The sequence below is a fragment of the Chinchilla lanigera genome, unplaced genomic scaffold (assembly GCF_000276665.1).
Source record: "Chinchilla lanigera isolate Chin_1 unplaced genomic scaffold, ChiLan1.0 scaffold00014, whole genome shotgun sequence".
Classification (NCBI taxonomy): Eukaryota; Metazoa; Chordata; class Mammalia; order Rodentia; family Chinchillidae; genus Chinchilla; species Chinchilla lanigera.
In genome coordinates, this window is record NW_004955415.1 from 30,421,579 (window position 1) to 30,430,004 (window position 8,426).

Consider the following 8,426-nt stretch of genomic DNA (forward strand, 5'->3'; position numbering starts at 1 on the left):
CTTTATGTCTTAGTAGTCACTCTGACCCTGATTCCCTATGACCAGCCCTAGGTAAACAGTAATGTACTTTATATCTCTTTTTTTTTTTTTTTTTTTGGTTTTGGTTTTTCTCTGGTACCGGGAACTGAACTCACGACCTTGCGCTTGCCAAGCAGGCTATTTTCTTTAAATAAAAAAAAAAATTTAAAAATCTCAGGTATGGAAAAGATAAAACAAAACAAAATACAACACTAACCCCTACTAAAAATATCCCATAAAGCAGGAACTGACAGACACTTCCTTAATTATGAAAATAACTTAAAATTAGAAAACATTAATTTATTAGACTTCAATTATCATTGTTTACACTAAGCTGTATTTAAATACTGAAATAGTTATTCTGCAATTCTACTTCCAAATTCCCTGAAAATGCCTTGAAGGTACAATGGCTTTCTGATTCTACCATCTAGTGACATGGGCATGGTGGGTAAGTCTGAGAAGGGCATGGCCTCTTCTACCTAGAGTGGGCCTGGGTCCCCAGGGGTGGATATGCCGTCCACACCCATTTCCTTAGTATCTCAAAAATATCCCAATGGATGAAACATCCATAGTCACTCACTTCATATAAAGAGAAATACTTACAAAAATGTTATGGTACAAAACAATCATTCTGATTAGCTAAGAGACAGACTGAGCATAGATCCAGAATTATAGGTTCAAACCTGATATTTATGTATAGAAGGTACTATTGAGGGTTGGGGAAAACCTAAGTAAAATCAGAAGGTCAAGAGCCAAATGCAAGGTCATGTACGCTCTGGAAAATTCTTCCTCATTTCCACCTGAATCAACAGACACTGATTAATTCAGAAATCCCAAGCAGAAGTATTCTGAAATTATTTAGAACTACGAAGGTAACCACCATAGGAACTAAGAAGAGTTTAAAATGGTTCCTTCTGGGAGTGAGAGTATGGAGAGAGAAGACTCTGGGAGAGTTTACTATTCCACAGAAGCTGGCTATACGTCCTGCACTTTTCTACCAGTTGTGTAGCTATGTTTATAGTAGCCATATCAATTTCCCCTCACTTGGTACATCTTTGCTCTTAAAAATTTGATAGAAGGAAAATAAAAGAATCAGGATTTGTATTAGCTTAAATCTACTCAGTCTCCCCACCACGATCCACCAGGCGTCTCCTGAGTACCACCGGCAGGGTGAGATGCAGGGCCACGCCACAGCCACCCCAAGCACCCCCGCCTCCTCCAATCTGCTCTCTAGCACAGGAAGCCAGGCTGCACAGCGCATCACCGGTCATCCAAACTTAACAATGCAAAATTAGAAAATTAACAATACTGTACTTTTGTGCAGCTGAATAAGCACCGTAACACCTCACTTAATCCTGACAACTCTGAAAAGCAGGCTCTGTCCTCTGAAAGCTTAAAAAAGGGAAAAGTGCCAAGAATGACTTACCTGGCTATGGTCTCCAGAACAGTAAACACAAGGATGAGGGCTGGGGATATAGCTCAAGGCACAGAGCTTGCCTTGTAAGCATGAGGTCATGAGTTTTATTTCCAATACCACAAAAAAAAAATAAAAAAAATAAAAAAAACCAGGAGAACCATAGTCTATGCTGTCTACCCATATATAATGACAGATATTATTTTATCCAGTATAGATTATCTTAGTTCTAATAAGAATTATATGCATCTATTTAGCTGGGGACATAGCTCAGCAGCATAATGTCTGCCTGGCAAGTGCAAGGTTGTAAGTTCGATTCCCAGGACCAAAAGAAAAAAAAAATTGTATCACATATATTTATTACATTATACCACTTGCCTCTGTAAGTAAATCTGAGCCTAATGATTTTTAAAAATTCAATCTATACTTGGATATCAACTGTGGCCAGGTACAGTGCACACACCTGTGATCCCAGCACTGAAGCAGGAGAATTGCAAGTTCAAGTCCCATCTGGGCAACTTAGCCAGACTGTCTCAAAACAAAAAATAAAAAGGGCTGAGAATGTAGCCAAGTGTCATGGTCCTGAGTTCAATAGCTAGTAATGGGAAAAGAAAGAAGGCAGGCAGGCAGGCCGGCCAGCCAGACATTATAATTAAGATCTAAGCGCTTTACAAAGGCCATCACATGGCTCCATCACATGATGGCAAAACTTAAGAGACATGATCTTCACTGAAGTAAAGCCAAGTGAAGAATATACAATGCTTAAGAAATATCCCCCATTTTTACCGACAGCTAGTAAATTATAGACTTGTCATTACTTAAAAATCTCAATAGGGCCCTCCATTACATTCATACTGACACTGCCAATTTCTTTTTCTTTTTCTTTTTTTTTTTTTGAGACAGGCTCTTGCTATGTAGTTCAGTTTAAACTTGAACTCACTATGTAGCTCAGACTGCCTCCAACTCATAGTAATCCTCCTGCCTCAGCCTCCCAAGAACTGAGATCACAGGTATGTGCCATTACGCCCAGCCTAACACTGCCAATTTCTTGTTCTTCCCTAAGCTCTGAGATAGAGGAGTGATGAAAATCAAGCACTGGCCCTCAGGAACATCCTTCTTGTCATTCTTAAACACCACTGTACCCGACAGGCACTGTGCAGGTTATCCTCAATCTGGTCTTGGTCTCCTAACAAGGTGGAGAAGTTAGTAAGGAGGTCTCTGCAATTCAAAACTCTCACTGTCACACTCTGGCCAGTCTGAGATCATACTGGCAGTTCCTAAAGACTATAATCAGAATTGCAAATAAAAAAATTCATCTCTGTGACCAACTAAACAACAAAACTCTTCTGGCAGTTTTCCTATACTACACTATGCCCTTCAGAAAAGGGAAGAATTAATTTGTTTCCACAGCTGTAAAAATACGCCATTATTTAACTAACTGCTCAGTAGGCAGAGTAACAGCACTCCAGTCACAAGGCTTTGCTGCCTGGCGGGAGGGGGCACAGGTGAGTCCTGTGGGAAGGAATGCCGCCTACTGAGCAGACAAGGCACAGAAGTCTGCCTGGCCCGCTTCTGCGAATCCCCACGCCTATTTTCCTCTACTCTACTGACAGCAACAAAACAAGAGCTCTGGAACAGGCCCGATAATACAGTACTGTCACAAAACCAGTGTGGGTGAGGCACACACACCAAGGGGGGTACGAGGTACACTCACAACTGGCTTTAACCTGCAGTGAGGATATTATCTGTGGCAAGAAACATCTGCAATGCATCGAGCACCTTCTAATGGTTGCCACATCCTCAAAACACGGTATGTCCCATTGAAAGCACGAGAGGGTCAGCCCTAAGTATCACAGCTCCAGTGACACTCAGGTCAGTATGTTTGTTTTGTTAATTCTGTGTTAATTTAGGAGGCGGACATGGAGACAGACTGTACTATTTTAAATAAAGAGTAACAGGAAGGGGAAGGGCCAAGTAACACATATCCCAGTCTAGAAAGATGAAGACAAGTGCATGCATTCGATGTCACACATAACCCAGGATTCTAACAGCCCAAAACTGATACAAAGTGTTAGCTTCACAGAGGAACTAAACCTGGTTTTTTGCTTTGAGTAATTACGTAATATTATTAAGACTTAGAACTCTAAGTACCCTTCTTTTCCCAAGCTTTTTAGGAGCCAAGTTTTGCTGGAAAAAAAAAACCACAGTTTTTACAGAATAAGTAATGCTTGCACGGTTCTTTAACTGCTAAAAGCTCTCTCAGGTATTTATTGCATTAAAATACCAGTGATCAAGTCTTTCACTCTGAGGTCCTACAAAAGTCATTTACTCCATCTGGCCCCCTGCCTCCTCGACAAGAAAAAAGCTGACAATTTCGATGACTAACAGAATTATCTCATAATTATCATTGACAACACCCACGGTTCTGGAATGTTTTACATAAACTCACTAAACCCTCACAAGGTATTTTTTTGTTTGTTTGTTTTTAGGGACAGGATCTTGCTATATTGTTCAAGGTAACCTTGAATTCACTATGTAGCCAAGGCTGGCCTGGAACTCCTGGTGATCTTCCTGCATCAGCCTCCTGAGTGCTGGGATTACAGACATGCACCACCACACCTGTCCTCACAAATTATAAAAGGCATAGTTAGTTATCTTTATTTAGTAGGAAAGGAGACTGAGCCACAAAAAAGCAAAGTTAACTTGTCTCTGGTCCCAAACCTGGGATCATAAACTAATCTATTACACCTAAGTTACTATTATGGTTCAGATCTAGGCTCTTGTCCAATGCCTCTTGTGTTCAGAGGTGGGGCTTCCGGAGGTGACTGGACCCTGGGGATGCTATAGCTGACTGCTGTGAAGAGGGGGGGCCTGGCTGGAGTGGGGTCTCAGGGCCGTGACCTGGAAAGCTACGTTCTCATCCCATTCTGCACCTCTTTCCTGCTCTCTGCTCCTTGGCTGCCCAAGGATGAACAGCTATCCCGCTCCCCGCCCCTTCCTAGACGCTCCTTTGCCACCCTGCTTCCGCCCTGGAGCCAGCCAACCACGGACTGAAAACGTGAGCCAAAATAAACCTATCAGGGGCTGGGGATTTGGCTCAGCGGCACAACGCCTGCCTGGCAAGGGCGAGGTTGTGAGTTTGATTCTTGGTACTGGAAAACCGCACCCCCCCTCAAAAAAAAAACCAAAACAAAATAAACCTCTCAGCCGTGGGCGCTGAGTATTCAGTCCCAGCGATGAGAAAGTAACTTCGATGCAGTGCCTTTTGCACAACTTTAGTGAATGAAGAAACAGTCTTCCTACATGACCTGTTAATGACAGACCAGCAACAGTCAGTGATGTTTCTTTAAAAGGTTTTCTTCAAAATCCTTTTAGGACTACTGGCTCAAGATTTGACCTAGTTTCCTAAAAACAACAAAGCACCTCCTGGCCTAAACCCCCTCACGGCTGCCTGCCTGCCTTTTTTTCCTCTGCCAGTTCCTTCCCCCAGGGAAGCACATCCTGATTGAATACGCATGACATTAAAATCACCCCCGGTGTGAGCCGCTATGACATTCAATTTCATCTGAATGAATTGTAAATGTTTTGTGAAATAAAGGAGTTACTGCTTGGCACCAGCAATACTAGACAGTACTCCTTATAACTAGCTGTATCTTCCAACTACATATCACACGAGAAATTTCGGAACTAGCTGTGATAAGCGTCCTCTGAGAGGTCGCTGGGGACAGGGACCCTCCTCTTCATACATCTTAGCAGCCACACTACCATGCACTGCATGAAACCGGCCTGTAACCACTTCCTGGAGGGTTACCAGTAACAGTACAACATCCTAATTAGTAGTTAAAGAACTATGTTTGCAAAACAAGCCAAAGTTCGAAGAGTGTGTTTTCTGAACTACGAGTCCAAGATGAATTGTGTACAGAAAAAACTGTCTAATAATGCCATGTTTGCTAAGTACCTATCGCTGGTCCATCTCAAGAATAAAAATCTGCTCAGTGACAGCAGAGGATCCTTCATTTCCCAAAGGAAAAAGAAAACACACGCTATTTCTGCCTTTCTCATCCTAAAGAGCTGAATCATTCACATAATCAACGGCCAAGATTTCCTCCACAAGCTGTCCCTGAGGCTCTGCTTCCCGCGAAGCCTTCAGGGCATTAACGGGATTCCCTAACGCTGCCGACTCGAGCCAGGAGCTGCGTTCTCCCCCACCGGACAGCAGGCCCGGCCATGGATCAGTCTCTGCCACAGGAAGAACACGGAGCCAGGAGGAGCCGCACCCTCCACCCAGAAGCCGTGCGGAGCACCCGATGGGCCGTGAGCCAGGCGTGGGGCCATCGGCTGGTCCCACGGGGACCCCGCACCCCAGCGTGTCGGCGACGCTAGGACACCCGAGAGGCTCTGGGTCCCGGGTGCGCGCCAGGGTTCGCGGGGCCGGGGCCTGGGGGCTCGGGAGTGCGCGCGGGCCCGGGCGCTGCGGGGGTGCTCAGAAGGGTCCCTGGAGGGCGGCGGGCGCCTCGGCGCGTTTCGGGTCCAGAGTGTGGGGATTCTGCGGGGACCCCCAGGCACGCACACCGGTGCTCACCCGAACAGCCCTCGGAGGAAGGAATGCGAGGCCTTGACTCGCTTCTCGGCCTCCGCCATCAGCTGCACCGCCTCGCGTTCCTTCCCCGCGTTGTCCATGTCGCCTGCCGCCGCCACAGACTCCTGGCTGGCTTGCGACCAGCCTGATCCTCTTCTCCCTCTAGCGGGTTGGGCGCGGTGCGCAGGCGCTCAGCCGGGAGCGAGGGATGGGTGCGCAGGCGCGGCGCGGGACCTGCCGGGACTTGTAGTTCGTGGATCCCACAGAGCGGCGGAGCGGAGAGGGCGGGTGCGCGGGCGTTGCGCAGAGCCCGCCGGGACCTGGAGTCCTCGGCTGGACTCGGCGGTGGGGGCAGAGGTTGCAGACGCCCGCTCGGGGAGGCCGCTGGGCGGAGCCTTGCGGGGCAGGGCGGGGCGGCACCCCTCTGGGGCGGGGCTCTGGCCCCTATTGGAACCTAGTGTTAGGACAGGAAAACGGCCAGTGGTTTCCAGTAAACCCGCGCTCTACAAGACTACCGGCGGGCGAGGGATGGGAGCTCCGCCCACAGCAGCCCGCGGGTGACAGCAGTCTGCTCAGCCGCCGACGCCCACCCTACTCTGCGAAAGGAGCAGCAGCTGGCGGAAAGAGCTATTTTCATCTCCATCTCCTCTCCTAGACGTTTGCGAATGCATCATCCTCCCGGATGTAAACTCAGGGTTGTTTCTAAATTCCCCTAAACTGGAGCTCTCTATTGGGTCTCTTCCTTGGTCAGAAGTGAGTTACACATCGATCCCCATTACCGCCAAAAGAAAAAAGAAGAGAACAAGAAATGAGCTGCTTGTGTGCAGGATCCGCTCTTTAAATTGACTAAATGCTATTAAATGAATGCGAGCCATCAAGCTTTCTTGTTCTTTACATAATGCTGGCCACAGAGCTAGATCTCCTGGGACAAAATTCTTGTCTGCCAGGAAGCCTTCTAATCTCATAAGTATGCATAGATATAGGCCGTCCTGTGCCAGCGAGGCCCAGGCCTGTTCCTGGGGGAGTTCTTTCCAATGCGATGTCTAGACCGTTTATGCTGTCAGTGCTAAGGCAGAGGTGCTGGAGCAGATACGAGAATCACTGCCAAATGAGGATTTATGGCAGTTTTGCACTATTAATAGCTGTGGGCACTGGCAAGCAAAACACGCCAAAGGAAGTGCAGCCTGTCCTTAGAGAGCAAGGCTGGAGGGGCCAAGCTCCTGGAAAGATATGTGCATCGCAGAGTATCTTTACCGGACACTGCATAGGTGAGTGGAACTCTCAGCTCACTCACAAGGCTTACCTACAATTACTAGGTGCACTATTTTGACTCTGAAGAGCTACTGTGTTTGGGAGCATTGTTGGGGGGAAGAAGGAGGCAGGAAACTGGAAGTGGCAGTAAATGCAGGTGTGAAGAGAGAAAAGCTGCAGAGGTAGACAGGAGCAGAACCATCTAGGGGACTGGGCCGAGTGGGCCAGCTTAGCTCCCAGGCACTTCAGCATGCTGATCAGAGCATCTCTCAGAGCTAGCTTTTAGAGGCTCAAGAATACTGACACCTAAAACACTAGCTTTTTGTGTCAGGATCCAGAAAGTGTGCGTTTTTAAAAGAACCCTCCACCCCTGTTCTAATGCTCACAATTGCAGATTATCAAATCTGTAGTCAGCTAAAAGGGACCCAGAATGGTCAGCTGCCTAAGCTAGAACTTGCAGCAGAGGGTGGCAGGGACATGCCTGTATAGTTTGGGTTGTTTCTAGTTATTTACCTCGTTCCTTTCTCTCTCACAGGAAAACCTGGACAGTCTCACACACCTTGCCTGTCCACACCAAAGTAGCAGAAAAATGAAACTTAGCTGCTGCCTGGAGCAAGGGTTTTCTTCCAGGGGCTAGAGGAGAGGACAGAGCAAGGTTGAGGGACAAGCCTCCAGAATGAGGACCCACTGGGGGACAGATGAATCCTCAGAGTGGAAGAGAAAAGAAGAACCACCCCACTGTGGGCCAGGAAGCTGCCCTGGAGCAGGCCCAGGTCACCATTGCCCAAGCATTACTGACTAAGATGCAAGCACCGGCATGTGTTGAATTTACATTTAAATAAGTAATATCAAATACAATGCAAAATCCTGTTTCTCAGTTGCAGTGGGCATAGCTGTGGCTACCGGGGTGGACTGCACAGATTAGGATGTATCTATTTTCACAGAGTAAGCACGGCCCATGTTCCCCTTGCATATCAGTCAACTTTGCATTGCCATAGTGGAATATGTGAGGTAGTAACTCAGAAATAGGTTTATTGTAGCTCACGCTCAGGTGGCTGGTAGTTTGGGGTCTCTGGGGAGGACAGTGGATCATGAGGAGAGCTCGCCAGAGTGACCTGTCTGCACTGTGGGCCAAGAAGCAGAGCGTGACAGGAGGGGCTGGCA

General features: G+C 47.3%; 1 protein-coding gene and 1 long non-coding RNA gene across 2 annotated transcripts in view; one reads left to right on the top strand and one right to left on the bottom strand.

Annotated features, from left to right (window-relative positions):
• Napb (N-ethylmaleimide-sensitive factor attachment protein, beta) overlaps window positions 1-6,195 on the bottom strand; it is a 35,082-nt gene extending 28,887 nt beyond the window's left edge. Inside the window, exon 1 of the mRNA XM_005380968.2 lies at window positions 6,015-6,195. Coding sequence (XP_005381025.1) covers window positions 6,015-6,112 — 98 coding nt within the window. The 5' untranslated portion in view covers window positions 6,113-6,195. The remainder of the gene's footprint in view (window positions 1-6,014) is intronic.
• Window positions 6,196-6,269: 74 nt separating this feature from the next.
• LOC102004599 lies at window positions 6,270-8,132 on the top strand. Its single transcript, XR_260328.1, has 2 exons — window positions 6,270-7,279; window positions 7,798-8,132. It is a non-coding gene; the product is annotated as an uncharacterized LOC102004599 (long non-coding RNA).
• Window positions 8,133-8,426: the final 294 nt, after the last annotated feature.